The sequence below is a fragment of the Panthera onca genome, chromosome B1 (assembly GCF_046562875.1).
Source record: "Panthera onca isolate mPanOnc1 chromosome B1, mPanOnc1 haplotype 2, whole genome shotgun sequence".
NCBI lineage: Eukaryota > Metazoa > Chordata > Mammalia > Carnivora > Felidae > Panthera > Panthera onca.
In genome coordinates, this window is record NC_138342.1 from 59,894,821 (window position 1) to 59,914,594 (window position 19,774).

The 19,774-nt window shown below is 38.7% G+C and overlaps 1 protein-coding gene across 1 annotated transcript in view; it reads left to right on the top strand.

Moving 5' to 3' along the window:
• The window catches only part of MTHFD2L (methylenetetrahydrofolate dehydrogenase (NADP+ dependent) 2 like), a 145,606-nt gene extending 126,394 nt beyond the window's left edge, over window positions 1–19,212 (top strand). The window contains exon 8 of the mRNA XM_060654872.3: window positions 17,671–19,212. Coding sequence (XP_060510855.1) covers window positions 17,671–17,783 — 113 coding nt within the window. The 3' untranslated portion in view covers window positions 17,784–19,212. The remainder of the gene's footprint in view (window positions 1–17,670) is intronic.
• The last annotated feature ends 562 nt before the right edge of the window (window positions 19,213–19,774 follow it).

A 19,774-nucleotide genomic window follows, 5' to 3' on the forward strand; every position in this document is an offset into this window, starting at 1 on the left:
CATCTTTCCATGTACTGGTTGGTCATTTGGATGTGTTCTTTGGAAAAATGTCTTTTTATGTCCTCCGTCCATTTTTTAATTGGATCGTTTGTTTTTTGTAATGAGTTGTTTAAATTCCTCAAGTATTTTTGATAAGGTATTTGGGGGTAATAACCCCTTATGTGATATATGATTTGCAAATATTTTCTCCTATTCTGTACATTGCCTTCTCATTTTGTTGATTGTTTCTTTTGCTGTGCAGATGCCTTTTTTGCTTGAAGTAGTCCTGCTTGTTGATTTTTGCTTTTGTTTTCTTTGCTTTTGGTGTCATATCCAAAAAAATCATTCCTAAGACCAATATCAAGGAACTTTTCCCCTATGTTTTCTTCTAGAAATTTTATAGTGTTGGGTTTTATATTTAAGTTCATTAATTTGGACTTAATTTTTATAAGTAGTATTGGATATGGGTTCAATTTCATTTTTCTACATATAGTTAGTTCTCCCAACACTATTTACTGAACAAAGTATCCTTTCCCCACTAAGTGTTCTTGGCTCCCTTGTCAAATAATAATTGACCTTGCATTCAGGGGTTTATTTCTATGCTTTCTACTTGGTTCCATTGGTTCTATGTGTCTGTTTTTATGCCAGTACCATAATGTCTTAATTACTCTAGCTTTCTGGTATAGTTTGAAATCAGGAAGTGTGATGCTTCTAGCTTTGTTCTTTTTTCTCATACATTTTTTCTCATACATTTTTTCTCATACATTTTTTTTTTTTCCATTTCTGTGACAAATGCCACTGAATCTATAAATGGCTTTGGGTAATATGGATAATTTAACACTATTAATTCTCCCAGTCCATGAACATGGGATATCTTTCCATTTTTTGCGTGTGTCCTCTTCAATTTTCTTCTTCAAAGTCATGTAATTTCCATTGTAAACATTCTTCATTTCCTGAGTTAAATTTATTCCTAAGTATTTTATTGCTTTTGATGCTGTTGCAAATGGGATCGTTTTCTTTATTTATTTTTCATATATTTCACTGTTAGTGTATAGAAATAACACCAATTTCTTTATGTTGATTTTATTTCTTTTAATTGTTTTTAATGTTTTATTTTTATTTTTGAGAGAGAGAGAGAGAGAGAGCATGCACGCGCACAAGGGGGGGAGGAGCAGAGAAACAGAGAGACGGAGGATCTGAAGCAGGCTCTGTGCTGACAGCAGAGAGCCCAATGTAGGGCTTGAACTCATGAACCATGAGATCATAACCTGAGCCGAAGTCAGAGGCTTAACCGACTGAACCACCCAGGTGCCCCTCTGCATGTTGATTTTATGATCCAGCAATCCCACTTCTGGGTATCCAAAGGAAATGAGCACAAGATATCAAAAAGAGATCTATGTAATCATGTTTGTTGCAGCATTATTCACAATAGCCAAGATATGGAAACAAAAGTGTCAATCAGTAGATGAAAGGGTAAAGAAGATGTGGCATATATATATATATTCAATTGAATATTTTCAGCCATGAGCAAGAGGGAAATCCTGCCATTTGTGACGACATGGATGGACCTTGAGGGCATTATGCTTTTTGAGATAAGTCAGACAAAGACAAATGCTGTGTGGTATTACTTATACGTGGAATCTGAAAAAGCCAAATTTGTAGGAACAGAGTAGAATGGTAGTTACCAGGGGCTGGGGGCGGGGGTGGGGGGAAGCTGGGAAGATGCTGTTAAAGGGTACAAACTTGCAACTAGAAAATGAATAAGTTCTGGAACTCACGCACATCATAGTGAATCTAGTCAGCAATACTGTATTATATATTTCAGAATTGCTACAATACTAGATCTTAAATATTTTCCCACAAAAAAGAAATGATAATTATGTGGTGTGATACAGGTATTAAATAAAGCTATGATGGTAATCATATTGCAGTATATAAATGTATCGAATTAATCTGTTGTACATTTTAAACTTACACAATGTTTTATATAAATGATATCTCAACTTTAAAAATTAAAAAAAAAACAAACGACAGTGCGGGGGATCTTAAGTTCAGGCTGGGACACAGTGGGGACTAGGGCATGGGTAGGGCCTTCCCCTCCCAGTGTTATTTGTTTGCTGTCCGCTCCTCAGTGCCCTGCTTGCTCTTCGGAGCCTCCCATGGCGTTCTGTGTGCACCCTCCCATGGATAGGCTGGGAGAGCAGTGTGGCCAAGTGTCCTCCTGGAGCTAGATTATCCCACCCTGTAGGCAGTAGAGGGATGACACAGGACCAACACCAGCTCATTGAACTACTGGAGGGAACAATTTTCATGAGAGTCCGTGCTCAAACTTTGGGAGAAATGTGTGGATGGGGAGAGGATGGTCCTAGGGAGGGAGGGAAAGGGAGCTCCTAACCTGACTTGCCCTGGACATTAAGGAAAAGGAGAAGGCCCAGATCTTGGGCTGGTTCATCTGTCCATCTTACAACCTGCTCTTTTCTTAAACTACATCAAGAATGGTACACCCTAGCCTTGCAGGGGTCCCAACAGCTGAGCTCATTTCCTGCCAATGATTTTTTGTTCTTGTCCCGTGATTCCCAGCACTGTACAGTCTGAGGGGCTTCTCTGGCCCCTCACAAGAGCCCTTTGCAAATAGCACTGACGAGCACAGTGAGAAGGGAAGGAGCCACCCATGGCCCTCTCAGGAATTCCTGGAAGCCAGAGCAGGGCTGAGGCTGGGATGCAGTAGGGGTTGAAGGGATATTATGTGTCAGGCATTGTGACAGGCATTTGAGATGCAACGATAATCTAAATAGGCAAAGTCCTAACCCGCAGGTAGCTTACATCAGGTTGGAGAAGACAGATAATAAACAAATGCATACACATCCATGTAATATATTAAGCAGTGTTTGGTGTTACAAAAATAAAACCAGATAAGGGAGGCTAGAGAATTAATAGAGTAAGGTCGCTAAAGAGGGTGTTCAGGGAAGACTCGCTGCCAACCTGAACAAAGTGAGGGAGGGAGCTGTGGATTTATGGGAGAGGAATATCCCCCCACGCAGAGCAGAAAGTGTGAAGATTTAGAGGATCAGCATGCCTAATGGCTTTCATGAGCTGCCATAAGACCATTGTAACTGGAACAGAGTAAATAAGGGGAAGAATCGGGGGGAATAAAGTCCAAGAGGTAGCAGCAGGGATGCCATATCATGTAGGTCCTTAGAGGCCATGGAAAGGAATTTGGATTTTACAGTAAAGTAAAGTAAAGTAAAGTAAAGTAAAGTAAAGTAAAGTAAAGTAGCAAGGCTACTGAATATCAAGTAGACCTTAGAGAGGCTGGGATATAAATAGGATACCTGTTAAGAGGCTATTGTAATTATCCAAGAAAGAAATTATCCAAGATGGGGTGTGGACCAGCGTGGTAATGGGTGAAAGTGTTAACAGGTGGTTAGATGGTAGATATAATTTAAAGGAAGGGTCGGAATGATTGGCTGAATGATTAGATATAAAAGAAAGAGAAGAATCAATTATGACTCTAAGAGTTTTCAAATAAGCAGGAGCGAAGGTGCCAGTTCTAGAACCCTTTTGAGATGAGTCTGAAAAGATGAATGAATTTCACCTAAGTGTGCGTATATAAGGTGGAGAGGGGGCAGAGGGAGAAGAAGGGGCTCTTTCCAGGTGAGAAATAGCGGATCAAAGGCAAAGAAGAAAAATTGCAAAAGGTCTTTTGTACTCAAAAGTAGCTCAACATTGTTGAAGTAGGGAAGTATGACACTGTAAACAATTGTGAATTGTGCCCCAAGCAGCTGGAGGCTTACTTTGCATTTTTCAAAACATCTCTACTTGACAGGAAATCCCTCCTACAACAAAAGGGAGTCTATAATTTGGGACTCTATCTGGTCAGAATTATTCCTCAAACTTCCAACCCTGTAGTCAAAATATGAGGACAAACAGGGGTCTAGAATTATATAGTACCATTTTCTAAGAAATATTAGATGTGGAACTAAAACCTTGGAGTGCTTTTAAAGCAGCTTTTAATCTACATTTTCCCTTCTTTTACCATAGATCTCTTGTGTATGCCTAGTATGTCACCTTTGAAACCTGAGGGTTACCTTTTCTCTCCGTGCTCTTCGTAGATTATGTCCAATCTTTCTTAAAACGATTTCAATTTGGAGTCAGGCTGACTTAGGTATGAATCCTAGTTCTGTTGCATAAAACAATTATGATCTTAGGCAAATCCCTTCACCTCTCTGAGACTTGATTTTATCATCTGAAAAACAGATAATAATGCTTATCTTATAAAGTTGTTATGAAGATTATGTGAAATAATCACCTCACATGAGCTAATGTATGTAGCTTGCTGAGTATGGTCCCTGGCAGAAGACAGTATGTGTGTGTGTTTGTGTGTATGCTCATTATTTGCCTTTTCTCTCCAGTCTCACTTTGGTACTAATCCAGAAGCACCTAACTTCGCATTGCAGTTACCATCCTGCTCCTCACTGCTTTTCTGACCTCCACTCTCTTCTGGTCAAGTCTGTTCTTCACCCCAATATCGTATGAATCAACTCGAAGGCACTCATGCTTATCCCAATCTTCTCGAAACTCCCATAGAAGGTCTTACCTGCCTTGTTCATTTTGTTCTTGCTTCTGTACTACCTTGTACTTTCACTTGGTTGTTCACTCCTGCCTTGTATGCCTCTGTAAGGTAAGCTTCTTGCCCTGTATTCCTTTTGTATCTCCATCCCACAGCAGGTTTTCTCCTTCTTAGTCCTACCACGGGTCACATGTATGATCATCCTCTGTACTTATAAATCTCTAGTGTTAAATTACATTACAGGAGTAATTCCTTAAAGTTGCCTTAATGGGAACAAAAGCTGCCACTTGAGGTGGCATCAAACATATTATTAACCTACATCAATCCAGATCCAGTAATAATACGTCCACTGAGACATTCGTGGATTTACTCAACACCCATTTCTCATTCAACGTACCTTCAAGGTACTGGGGATATAGCCATGCACAATATAAAGTTCCTGCTCTCATGGAATTTATATTCTCCAGATTGCATGTTAAAGTGAGGTTCTTTTGGGACACCTGAGCGGCTCAGGTCGGTTAAACGTCCAACTTCAGCTCAGGTCATGATCTCACAATCCATGAGTTCGAGCTCCACATCGGGCTTTGTGCTGTCAGCTCAGAGCCTGGAGCCTGCTTTAGATTCTGCATCTCCCTCTCTCTCTGTTCCTCCTCCGCTCGCACCCTGTCTCTCTCTCTCAAAAATAAATAAAGATTTAAAAAAATAAAAAAAAAAAGTAATGTCTCAAGTTTTTATTTAAATTCCAGTAGGTTAATATACAGTGCAATATTAGTTTCAGGAGTAGGATTTAGTAAATTGTCACTTACTTCTGGCACTCAGTGCTCATTGTGAGTGCCCTCCTTTATACCCACCATCCATCTAACCCATCCCCTACCCACCTCCCCTCCAGCTGCCCTCATTTTGTTCCCTGTAGTTAAGAGTCTCTATGGTTTGCCTCCCTCTCTTTTTTTTTCCTTCGCCTATGTTCATCTGTTTTATTTTTTTTTTTAATTTTTTTAACGTTTATTTTTGAGACAGAGAGAGACAGAGCATGAATGGGGGAGGGTCAGAGAGAGAGGGAGACACAGAATCTGAAACAGGCTCCAGCCTCTGAGCTGTCAGCACAGAGCCCGACGCGGGGCTCGAACTCACGGACCGTGAAATCATGACCTGAGCCGAAGTCGGCCGCCCAACCGACTGAGCCACCCAGGCGCCCCTCATCTGTTTTATTTTAAAGTAAGCGTCTTTTGGAAATGGTTTGGCACTACTTACTACCAAGTGTGTGTTATACGAGATGGGAAAGTCAGAGAGTATTGCCAGTTTCTAAGGAAATGGCACTAGTTTTGAACAACTTGATCACTTTATTATTATTATTATTATCATTATTATTATTATTACTATTGTAAAAAAAAAGTTACCAACACGATTTTCAGTGTTAATCATTTAATTTGATGATACGTATGTTAGTTCAGTCTGCTATAACAAATTACCACAGACTGGGTGGCTGAAACAATAGCATTTATTTTCTTATAGTTCTGGATGGAGTAAGTCCAAGATCACAGTGCCACCATAGTCGGATTCGGATGAGGACCCTCTCCTGGGTTACAGACAGCTAACTTCTCATTGTATCCTCATCTGGTGCAACGAGTGAGAGAGCTCTGTGGAGTCTTTTCAATAAAAGCATGAGTTCCATTCTTGAGGGCTCCACCCTCATGACTTAATCACCTCCCAAAATCCCACCTCCTAATTCCATCGCATCCTAGATTAGGATTTTAACATAGAAATTTTGGAGGTACCCACACATTCAGTTCATAACAATGTGGTCAGTCTGACTCAAGATATCAACTTTTGTGGTAGGTAATTACAAGGTAGCCCCCAAATCCGGCTCAAGTAGAAGGGAAGGCCTAACACTTTAACCCAGAGGTGATTTCTTCCAATCGTTTCGAAAAAGTTGATGGAAATTTGCAAAAGCTTCTTTGAGAGAGACTGTTACTAATGCTGTGGTCATAGTGCCCATGCAGCTCATTTCATAAAACAAGTAGTAATGGTCACTGTGAGATCTCTATCAGTGAGCCAGCTGCCCCCACTGTGGCTCACAACATGCTTACATTTTACGACATGATGCTCATTGCAAAGTCTAGATCTTTGAAATCAGGTCAGCTTTAAAGATCTTTTTAGAAGGTTGTATTTGACATCGAGCAACCTACCTTTATAGAGAATAAAGTCGAAACATAAAAAGGACATCCACAGGAACAAGAGAAGTGCCCAGTGATTCTGTAAGTCTCTCTTCTTCTTTTACACCTAATGATGAGATTTTTTTTTTTGTAGTTGCTTGTCAGGACCCCATATTACAATACAAATGTCGATGGAAGGATATTTTATCTCCTGCTATCTTGGGTTGATTATGGCAGGGTACCAACATTAAGGCCTTGCCAGGAGATTTGGAGGATGCTCCAAACAACCCATCTAGTTTACAGATGTGTCACTGTATGATAGGAATGTTCAGTGGTTTGAGGAAAAAGGACTGGGAAGAATGACAGGAGTAAATGACGATTATGTTTCTTTTAAAGAAGTCACGAAAAGGACATATTGTTAGTCTTTTTGGTAGAGTACTAGAAACATACATGGCAGTGATCCTTACTCTGGCCTACCAAAATGGAAACTGGCAATGGTAGCTGACACCCTCCATGGTCGGAAAGGAGGTTCCACTGATGGGTCATAGACAGAGTTCACAGAAAGCAATTTCAAATTTTCATTTGGTGATTGATTTGCTATTTGGTCCCATCGAATGCCTTCTGGGTGGTCTGAGCAGTACTTTTTGGTATTCACATCTGTGAGACAGGTCGCTGGATATATAGAGATTTGATTTAATGTGAGGAGAAAAGTAAAGGAAAAAAAAAGGCTTAGCCACCCTACACATACAGATAGCATTATAAATAGGTGAGGGATGCATTGATCTAACTGCAGCCCACCAAACTACTGAAGCCAATGCACTTTGTATAGAAATGTGGATCAGAGTCTCTTTCTCTTGTAATCCATCAGGACATTAATCCTGTCCATCCCATTAGTGCCCCAAAGGGTGCTGTGATAATGAATGTCCTCATACATGTAGAAATCTTGTAGAAACCCCAGAATCAGCCAACCAGATAAATGGAAGAGGAAGCATAGTAAATTACCTTTGGGGCATCTGATTCCTTGTTGCCTTGCAAGAGTTCAGTGGTGAGCCATTCACTTGTCAAGGAGCCCTTTACTCTCTCTGGTTCATCATCAAATGCTGTTAAGTGTCATTTTTATATCAACTATATGAGAAAGTGGAGTGTTTTCCATATTACCGCCTGAGTCATACTATTTTTCCAGTCCTATGCCAGTCAGGTTTTTCTGGTTGTTATTCATGTACTTCATTTTCCTGAAGCTTGTCTCCACTTCATTATAGTGGATGTGTATAGAGGTCATGTCTAAATGGCCTGCATTTAGAAGCATGGGAAAATTCTCTAAGCATTTAATTTAGACAATTACACATGTATACTAGACAGGTGAAATTCATATGAGAGAAACAAGAAAATTTCCATCTGCTGTCTTGCCACACATAAGGAGTCATTCCTTTTCCTTTTGGGGAAGGAAGTTGGTTTTAAAAATTATTTGTGGTAGGAGTGCCTGGGTGGCTCAGTCGGTTGAGCATCCAACTTTGGCTCAGGTCGTGGTCTTGCAATTTATGAGTTCAAACCCCGTGTCAGTCTCTGTGCTGACAGCTCAGAGCCTGGAGCCCACTTCGGATTCTGTGTCTCCCTCTCTCTCTTCCCCCTCCACCACTCATGCTCTCTCTCTCAAAAATAAATAAATATTAAAAAAATTGTTTTAAATGATTTGTGGCATTGTTGCAAATCTGACATGGCCATAGAGTACTTCCTTAAGAATGACAGAGAACTGGACAAAATACAAAGAGAGATAAAACAATATTACAGGAACTTGAGAAATCAGTTTCTCATCCTCCACCCAAAAATACATTTATAAAGCACAAATATATTCTTTGACTTTGCCAGAATATACAATTTCCAAGCCATAATAGCAAAATTAATGGTGTAGGTATATCCGGAAACTCTATTAGTTGGAACCTTTGGAGTAGTATATAATGTGCTGAAGCAGAAATTCACTATCTGCCAAATAATTATTGAGTCTTCCTAACAAAGTATGTTAGATGAGAGTTTGGGTTATTAAGTCCAGATGCTAGGAACCTGAGAACATAAAGTTTCCAGGGGAAATAAACATACAAGCCAGAGACACACTGTCATGAGGCATGCATTGCTGGTACCAAAGATTAATGATCCCATACATTTTCTTTTATTCTTACCTAAGTTGTTAAAGGGCATTTTGATGTCTCTTAAGTTGCTACTCGTATCCTTCGTGAGTAATCTTTCCACACCTTGGACTGGGCACCTAGTTTCTTCCATCATCCCTGTCATCCCCTCAAATTGGAAACATGAAACAACCTCTGCTCCATAGTTCTGGCTCTAGTCCTGACCTTGAAGCACGGTTGTCTTCAAGTAAGAATAATGGAAAAGATGTCAAGCGCGCCGATCTTAATTCTTTGCTTTAGAAATCTGAAGCCAGTAACTGAAAAAAAAGCAGTCATCCACATGGTGGAGAAAAAGGAACACAACAGGTCAGATTCCAGATCTCAGACTACAAAAGGATTTCTTGGGGGAAGGGGGTGCGTGGGTGGCTCAGTCGGTTAAGTGCCTGACTCTTGATTTCAGCTCGGGTCATGATCTTGTAGTCTTGAAATCCAGCCCATGTTGGGCTCCGTGCTGGATGTGGAGGCTGCTTTAGATTCTCTCTCCCTCTCCCTCTGCCCTTCCCTCTTTCCCATTCTCTCTCTCTCTCTTTCAAAAACAAAAACAAAAACAAAAAAAGATGTCTTGGATAATAATTTAATGACATTCAAGGACCTAAAACTTTATGAAAATGCAACATGAATGTCTCCGTAATTTAGTTACCTGATAGAAAAACTATTAAATTGTATACATTTTTCACTCCCGACTTCTCATTTTGCAGAACTGGCTATTCCTACATATAGAAGTGTGTTCATTCACGGTCTTTCCTAAAAGCTTATTCATCTGGACACAATAACTACAGCTGTCATCACCCAACCTAAGTGTCCTGACTCCTCACCTCCGGGTCACATAGCCCGTGTCCACCTCCCCTGCCTCATCTACTCTGTTTTCCTCATGTACTTCCATCGTGACAAACTTCTGTCAGCTCCTCCGTTGCATCAAATTCATTGTCGGATCAAACCTCCTTTGCTTTTACTACTCCCTTATGTCCGCATTGTATTCTCTCCTTTTTCTTAACACGCTGGCATCCATCAGATCTTGAAGCTTTTCTGTCACTTTACAAATCTTTCTCTGATGCCCATATCTGATTCCTGTTCCCTCCTTGAGTCACTCGCATACAACCAGCATTTATTACCATCCTACACATTTTAGTTGATGTTCCTACTTTTTGTTTATCTCCCTTTCCTCCACCCCTGATGATAAACTCATTTGAGAAATGTGCCAATACAAAACAGACAGTTTCCCTATCTGATCTTATCTTGCCTCAGAATGTATTTTTTCCTCAAAGTTTAAAAATACTTTAACCATTGCTCTTAGGTTAATATCTAAAATTATTAACATTTTATTCTAGGCTCTACATGAGCAGGACTCTTCCTCTTCACTCTACATGTCAGCCCCCCCGGCCTTCTTGCCATGTTTCCAACCCGAGGGAGGCTTCTTTCCACCTTTGTCACAGACATGGTTCCCCCCTGCCAAGAACACTGTCTACTCCCCACCTCTCCATTTCCCATGGAAACATTGATTTATCCTTCATGTTTCTGGACTTGGCATAGATAAATACCACAAATGCGTGTAGTGCTCAGTTAGGTCCTCCCTCCTAACATTCACATTTGTAGTACATTTCATAGCCATAGTTCAGTGATCATTTAGGTGATTATATTTTTAATATCTCTCACCCAGTTACACTGTAAGTTCCAAGGGACAGTGACTATGGCTGCCATCTTTCTCCAGAAACGTTTGTGGTGATTCTGTCTGGGCCACTCTGTAGCCAGTGTGGGAATAGTGAATAAGTTAGGAAAATATGCAAGTATTCAGAAATAATGCAAGACACAGATGTAGGGCCAGATCATAAAGGACCTTAACAGCCACAACAAAGAATTTATACTTTATCCTGGAGACGGTGAAGATTCATCAAATGTTCCAAAGCTGAAATGATCTACTCTATGTTTTAAAGAATAAACCTGGCAGCAGGTTAGAGATTTCATTTCTAAACCAAAAGACTACTACAGTAGATTATAAAAAAATGAATAAACATTTCTTCTGTCCCCATATTTTCATCTCTTTGGCGACGCAACTTTACCAATATCCTTATCCCGAGACTTTCAAATCTGAGTTTGACCCTGTAACTTGCTTTGACCGATGGGGCATTAGCAACTGTGATTCAAGCATTTGCACATCAGGGTTTGCCTGGGGCCTGACTGGGAGACCTGGAGGTCCCCAAGTGAAGTATCCTTAATGAAGCAATGAATTTCAGCCGTGTTTTAAACTTCCTCTTTGCTGCTGTTAACATGTGTGACACCCTCTCCCTCACACAACCACTATTAGAAATCTCTCTCACTTCACCAACAGTGGTGTGCCCTAACATCATGAGGTGGGAGAAAGTAGATGTAATTTGACTGCTTTTCTCAGGAGACTCCAGCATACGTTGTGACTGCGAATTGAAAATCACTGCTAAGTTTCATGGATCGATGAGTGAACTCAGCCTGGGGAGTTAATGAGCACCACAGAGGAAGTGACATTTAACTAAATCTGCAAGGGAAGAATAAATATTCATCAGGTGAGGAAATGCAGAAAGGGTATGTCAAAGAAAGAGAGTAGTATGTACAGAGGCAAATCTTGCAACTCAAATAAGTGATTTTATTTATTTTTTTTTATTTTTATTATTTTTATTTTTTTATATTTTATTTTATTTTATTTTTATTTATTTATTTATTTATTTTTTTAATGTATGAAATTTACTGTCAAATTGGTTTCCATACAACACCCAGTGCTCATCCCAAAAGGTGCCCTCCTCAATACCCATCACCCACCCTACCCTCCCTCCCACCCCCCATCAACCCTCAGTTTGTTCTCAGTTTTTAACAGTCTCTTATGCTTTGGCTCTCTCCCACTCTAACCTCTTTTTTTTTCTTTTTTTTCCTTCCCCTCCCCCATGGGTTTCTGTTAAGTTTCTCAGGATCCACATAAGAGTGAAACCATATGGTATCTGTCTTTCTCTGTATGGCTTATTTCACTTAGCATCACACTCTCCAGTTCCATCCATGTTGCTACAAAAGGCCATATTTCATTTTTTCTCATTGCCACGTAGTATTCCATTGTGTATATAAACCACAATTTCTTTATCCATTCATCAGTTGATGGACATTTAGGCTCTTTCCATATTTCAAATAACTGATTTTAAATGGTCATCTCTTTTCTTGCTATACAACTGAATGTAGACTCTCTAATATTCTAAATCATCCTCAAGGAAATCTATAGCATTTCCTTTGCAGTGTCTGAAGTTTATAGGGAAGTCATTCAAATAGATTGTCATGCTAATTGTTGCCTTTCTTCAAAATAGTCTTTATTTTCAGATGACTTGCTTTAACCAGGACCAACTCATTTCCATCTGAATCTCATTTCCCAGAGCAAATTCCATGCAGATAACAATAGGATTTGATGATTGTTTTATTTGCCTCCATTGTCCAACAGTTTCAGTAACTCTGAAATTGTGTTAACTTCACAAAATTGAATCTCAACCTGGTTTTGCCATCCCTAAGCCTCTCATGAAAATCCTGATACTGATCAAGATCTAATGCGTGCTCCCCCGCTGGTTGAACGTTCATGTTGCCACTTTGCTTTTACAAAAAAACCTACGTTAGTATCTGTTTTTCCTAAGTGAAAGAAAACCAACGAGGATTTTAGCTTTTCTGGAAAAAAAAAACAAAGTGCAAAACGAAAAGCGTTCAGCATTTGTTTTGCAGTGAGCATTACAGAGGCAGTGTGCACCCTGAGCTGGGAGAGCGGCCCCACCAAGCTCCTTCGTCGGGAACAATGCAACATCCAGCCGCCATAGCTTTGAACTGTGTCTGTGAGCATCTATGCTTATCTTCATTTATTTTGTGCACCTGTTAGCAAAATATGTCCTAAGGTGTCAGAAAAGCCAGAGAGGTGTGTTTGTTTGTTTGTTTGTTCATTTGTTTGTTTTTAGGTCTGGGAATGCTCACATTTTTTCCCATACAAATTAATAGTATTTGCCTCAGCTTCATACCATTTTGACTTATGAAAGTTTTCATAGGAATGCTCTACTTTTGGATAGCAGAGGGGGAGCCTGAACCTTGTTCTCATACATCCAGAATATTTGGCATTTCCCTTAACATACACACATACTCCCTCACACCTAAACACAGAGTAAATAAGTCTCTGAAGGAAATTACTGCCTTAAAGTGCTTCTATAATTCTTTTCAATAGAGCATATAGAACGTCCCCCCCCCCCCCCACACACAGAATAGGATTAATCTTTAAAAGCATCCTCTTCTATGAGCAAGTGCAAACCTTTGTCTGCCCTCAGGGAAAGACCAGCCAATGAGAGATTATTCTGGTGATGTAATGCTTGTTAACTTACTCTCTTGCAGACATGATTGGGGAAGATGCTTTTCAGAGCATCAAGCATATTGAGTTTAACTCTTTCTCACATGACTAATTTTAGCTCAGAAGCCACTTCTGACACTTCATAAATATGTCGTGTAGGACAGCCCTGGAATAGTCATGCAAAATCATTAGACTATAGAAATGCTTTTAAGCATTGGCATCTGTACCCACTGGCATTTGCCAATGAAAATTCCCTACCTTTCTTGAGAAATCAGTATTTCCATATCCTGGTTGTTATGTAAATAGGCAATACATTAACACTAGCCAGCAGCAGATACAGTTATATTTCTTTCTCAGATGTAGATCCTCATGAAAATCAAATCAAAAGGGATAAACACCCAAGATTTTTTTTTTCAATCAAACTCCTCACAGTTGGCCTGTCGTGACCATACCGACTTCATTTTCATATTCATCCACTTTATTTCAGAGATAAAAAATATTTGAGGCAAGGACTTGGATAGTCAGGTGTGTGTTCATAGTGATATCATAATCCTTTGCTTAGTGAGTAATGTACAGAGCTGATGCAACTGAATGCTTATGAACGTCCAGAGAACCCCTAGCCCACATCAGGTGAAGGCCCATTACCCATCACGTAGTGTATTTCTATGAAGTAATAGGCAGGACAAGATACGTGTGTGTTAGTTTTTGCCAGGAAAACGTGTAAAAAAAAAAAAAAAAAAAAAAAAAAAGCAGACATAAGCTCCAGATTTCCAGCAGGTATTATTTTGTGCAACAGCTCATTCCCCTTCCCTCTCCCAACATTCCAAACCTCACTTTTTGGAGCAGAAGAATGCAATGGTAAGCATATTGTGAAAAACATAATTTGGAAGAGGAGTGTCATGATACCTGAGCAGACCCGTGGTTTATCTGATCTGACGCCCAGGAAGAAAGCAGTTCAGACTGCTAAGCCAGCTGTGTAATTTGATGTGCTGGACGTAATTCAAAGACGACGAGCTGTGAGGACTCACGGGAAATATGCAGGAAAATGTTTTATTCGGACTTTCCGCTTTGTTTCTTTTCTCAGACGATCCTCCTCCCCCTGTGAGAAAACTGAGTTCATTTTTGGCACCTGAGTCTTTCTTGGGATATTTATATTTATTCGGGTCATGGTAATGCAGTTGCACGGGGTTATGGGGTGGAATGATGGCATCGTGGGATGTTTCAAACCTGGCTGTAAATAATGTCTCTACCATACAAGGGAGTGGTAAGTCACTTTAACTTCGGGAGACATACTTTCTCCATCTATTAAAAAGAAGTAATAATTCAATGTGAATTATTCAAATAATATATATAAAGTTTTTGGCAAGAAGTAGGTACTCAACTGAGAGTATTACTCAGTATTACTCAATAACTGAGGGTTATTACTATTTTTTATATACACATAATTCCAAGCTGCTTTACCTTTCCAAGTTGAAAACCAAATTATATAAAAATGACTATTTACCCACAGCAGATTCCCAGACACAATGAATTTTATCCACTTGTTGATTGTGAAATGAACCATTTTGTTTTCCATTGAAGATTTAGTTTTTACTTGATTCTTCATTTACCATATCATTCAGTAGTCTTTTATTTTTAACCATTAATGTTTCAAAGTTAGTACTTTACAAATACATGATTTTCTATACAATCAGTGTAAATAGTAGTAATATAGTACATTTCTTCTAGAGATCTGCTGATATTTTAAAGGCATGGCTTTTCCAAATCTATAGAAAAGGTCCTGGAAGGACTGGTCATGCTAGTAAGTCAGCTTATCACAAAGTAAGGGTGACTGGGTAGATCTGTCAGTTAAGCATCCAACTCTTGATTTCAGCTCAGGTCATGATCTCACAGTTTGTGAGTTCAAGCCCTGCATCGGGCTCCACGCTGACGGTGCGGACCTTGCTTGGGATTCTCTCTCTCACCCTCTCTCTCTCACCCTCCCCCCACTCATTCTTTTTCTCCCTCTCTCAAAATAAACAAATAAACTTTAAAAAATAGTAAAAAAAATGGAGTTTGTCACGATCAAGCAAATTAGTAGCTTGAGTTTTTTAGTAAATAAGCATGAACTAAATTGTTTGCATCCTCTGACACATTCCTGCAAATTGATTTTAGATTTTAAATTTCAAGGGCTATTGAGTTCACCTTAACAAAATTTACCAAATGGCTAATCTGTGCATGGAGAGACTCTTGAGATTAAAAACAGTGGCGACAGCAACAGCTGTCAAGGCTTGGTTTCTCCCTTCCAGGTGCTAGGGTCTAGTTAAGGGGACAGACACCACAGTGTGTTAAGTTCCATAACGGAGTAACGTATAAGGTTACTGGGAACCCAGATGGTGGGGCTTTGAAGTCAACGTTGGAGGGGGAAGTTTTTGAGAAAAATCATGCACAGGTAACATTGTATTGGCTTTTAAAGAATTGTAAGGATTTTTCTTATATGGATAAAGTAGAAGAATATTCCAGTTGGAAGGAATAGCTAGAGTGCAAGAAGAAAGTATTGATAATTCATGGCTATTTGTGAAATGGCTGTTGACCTAGCCGAGTGTTTGACGTTGGATAGAAGTGTGGTGAGGGAAATGGCACGTTCATGTGTAGAGAGGCTTTTTGGAAAACTAATCTACTACTTTCCAAATCATAAGTATTCTTATCTCCTCTTGGTTACATACCATGAGAAGGTTGATAATACATACTAGCTAGACTATTTTTCTTTTTGTGATGTCTTTAAGCCTACTTGGACTTTTCTTCAAGTAAAAGAATATTATTCCTTTGCTTTTCCTCTGATTAAAAAAAAAATTCTTGTATACTACTAACTTCAAATAAGATAAATGTAAATTTTACAAACCCTATTTCAAGAAGGCAATATAAATTGTACAAAAATAATACTTAAGGTCTACAAAGTCTAATACTATAATAATAAATAATACTTAAGATCTGTTACTTTTGATTCATATGGGAAGCACATATGAGCAAACTTGTAAAAGGCAATATATCTTAAATAATATGTGATTAAGAATGCCAGAGTGTACATTGAAGAAGCATTGTCTATGCTAATTTTGTAAGTTATCTGGGAAAACTTCATTGTTCATATTCACATGGTGAAGCACTAAACCAGCAGGTCAAAGTATGGAACCATTCATGTGTAATAATGTGGGTGTGAAAACATTCTTAAATAAAACTTGCTGAAAGTTCTCTGTCATTTTCTTTGAGTCTATTCACTGAATAGAAATCTGCATACCTTAGAACAGGACTATGTGTATATGCTCAGTAGTTCAGATATGTTTGATGATTTTTATTAGACTTGCACTGGAATGTATTATCCACACATAAATGATGCTGTTGTTACAACAGGAATTTTCCAATTTAACAAATGGCGTGTGCTGAACTGTCTATGTCCTGTTCCCCCTTTGTGACCAATAGCATGTATTTTAGGAGTAGTTAATGAGAATTACAGGTAGTTGGGTCAGTCACAGATTATGGATTTTTATCATGTCAAACCAACTGCATGGAGATTCAACTTACAGTCTTAGGATGATTAGACATCATACACAGGATTGTTTATCTAAGTGTGTGAGTGTTTCTAGCCTACTTCATTCTAAAAATGTTTTGAGGTTGTTAAAGTGATATGTGTAATGCAGAAAAATCCACTCTATTCTGTTTAATTAGTTAAACAAGGAGGCTGTTAGACTCATATGGCTCTAATGCCATGGCAGCGTGTGTAAGCAAACCAAAATCTAAGCCTATAAATGCCTCCAGGTTACAAAATCAAAACCTAAGAACGACCAGTCACCAACACCGATTAGGCTTTAAGTTGTAGCCAATCAATAATGACCTTGCTTTGTTTCTGCCTCTTCTGTTACAAATCTCTAGCTAGCTCCTTGTTGGTGGAGCACTCCTGACCACTTCCAGTTTGTTGTTGTCCAATTTGAATTGATAAATACTCCAATAAACTTTAAAAATTTTAGGGGTGTCTGGCTGGCTCACTTGGTAGAGTATGACTCTTGATCACAGGGTTGTAAGGTCAAGCCCTCACGCTGAATGTAGAGATTACTTTAAAAATTTACAATAAAATCTTTTTATCATGTTTATTTATTTTTTTAAGAGAGAGCAACATGCTAGTCGGTGAGGGGCAAAGAGAGAGAGAGAGAGAGAGAGAGGATCTCAAGTAGCCTCCATGCTGTCAGCACAGAGCCTGATGCAGGGCTCAGTCCCACCAACCTTGAGATCATGACCCCAGCCAAAATCAAGAGTTGGATTCTTTACCAACTGAGCCACCTAGGTGCCCCCCCCACCAAAAAATAAAATCTGAAAAAAATTTTTTATGTATCTCAGTTTATCTTTTAATAGTTCAGTATGTTTAAAAATATCGTATTCTCAGAAAAAAAAAATTTAAAAATAAAGATGGCTTTCTGTTTTCTCCATCAGCTGTTAAGAAGAAGGCTAGCTATATCACCCCAGTTCCAGGAGGCGTCGGACCCATGACAGTGGCAATGCTTCTGAAGAACACCCTTCTGGCAGCTAAAAAACTCATTTACTAATTCACATGAAAGAATAAAGCAAACTCAAGTCATGCTATTTATTTATTTGACAAAGGGTGTAAACACCTTTATATTTTACTACAAAGCTATTTATTTCTACATTGTATTTATTTTTTCATGGATAGAATCATACTGGACCAGATGATTCATACGACTTTATGCATTTCCTGCTAACAGATTTTGAGTTTTAGGATAAAACAAAATAATTCCAATGAAAACTTTGGTAACAACGGTTTATTTTGTGAATACTATTTGTTCATAATATTAAGCAATAAAGGGCTCATAATAAATGAATATATTTTTGACACAAATATCACACAAAGTATGTTTTCAACAAATGTCTTGTCAGCCAAATGGGTGCCCTCATAAATTGTAATTTAGGTTTGGACATAAGCATGCTCAATTTTTATATATTTTATGTGTCTCATATGCTGAAAAAGAGCTTACTTGTAAAAGAAAGATAAAACAGTAAAAATAAAATCTTGATCTTGTATATCTCATGAATGGATCCTATGAGGTATCTTAATGAGAAATGACACTCTATTCAAGGAAAGAAAAATAAACGAAGAAAGCAAAATACGCAGTGCTACTTGGAAAGGTAATGATCAGGAGTGCCTGGGTGGCTTAGTTGGCTAAGTGTCTGACTTTGGCTCAGGTCATGATCTCACAGTTGGTGGGTTTGAGTCCCGCGTCAGGCTCTGTGCTGACAGCTCAGAGCCTGGAGCCTGCTTCAGATTCTGTGTCTCCCTCTCTCTCTGCCCCTCCCCGGCTCATGTTCTGTCTCTCTCTCAAAAATAAATAAACATTTAAAAAAATTTTTAAAAAAAGGTAATGATCCTTTCAAACTGTAAATGACTGCTTGCGATAGTAAAAGCCTAATAGGAATAAGTTAGGTTAAGGTGTAATTTCTTTCTCCTTCCAGAAAAATATTTGGATAATCTCTTCCTTGAGGAATAATGGAAAAAATCCCAAAACAGACATAGAAAACAAAAGTATGGTTGTATTCTCCCACAAATATTAGAAAAATATGATATAGTATGAGCAAGGACGTCATTAAAGAACAAATGGCTGTTCACAGATTCAGAAAGTAATAGGAAAATATGACACAATATGCCGAAGCTAAACCTTAGCCTATAACTAGAAATCTACCACTCTCTTGCCCACAGTTCTTCCCTCTTCTGTTACAGCATTTGGTTTTCAAAGTAGATACCATATTTCTAACACAATTTAAATTAGGAAATACACTGAATGTCAGTTGAAGGCGATTTTGAAACTACCCTAAGCACATAATTGTAGTTTTCATGCCTTATCCCAGTGTGTTAATGTACCAACCATGATTCTTACCCAGTGCATGCTTTATCGGTGTGTGCTCCTGATCAATTGTGTGAAAATAGACTAGAGGCTTATAATTAATATTTCAACTGTATAATAAAAGCGATTTGAAGAATACCTGTCTTCTTTTTCCTTAAGATATTTATAAGTTTTTTTGTTCATATATTTGTTACCTATTTTTTTTTTTTTTTTGTAGTTTCAAGTGTTTATTTATATTCCAGTTAGTTGACATACAGTGTAATATTGGTTTCAGGAGTAGAATTATTACCTATTTCTTTGCAGCATGCTGGGGAAATGCACAAGTTTTTAAACATGCAAGAAAAGGGTCTATAGCCCATTCTACCATCAGTCCAGACCAGTCTTGGCCGGATAACCCCAACAGAAGTTTAAATTGAAAGCTCCCAAGCAAACATTTCAGAAAGGGCCTGTTTTATTCATATGGGCCCCAAATTCCCCCAAACAGACAAATGACCCAAAATACATGTACATGGGAAAAGGTGAAGTCTGTGGTTTTGAGAGTACTGCCCCAAACCCTCAAAGTGCAAGAGGAATTAATTTTGGAAGGTTTTTACCCTTTGGCTGGGCTAAAATCCAGGAGTGAGACTTTCTAGAGACTAAAATACCGTAAAAGAAAAATTATTCTGACATCTGTTAAAAAT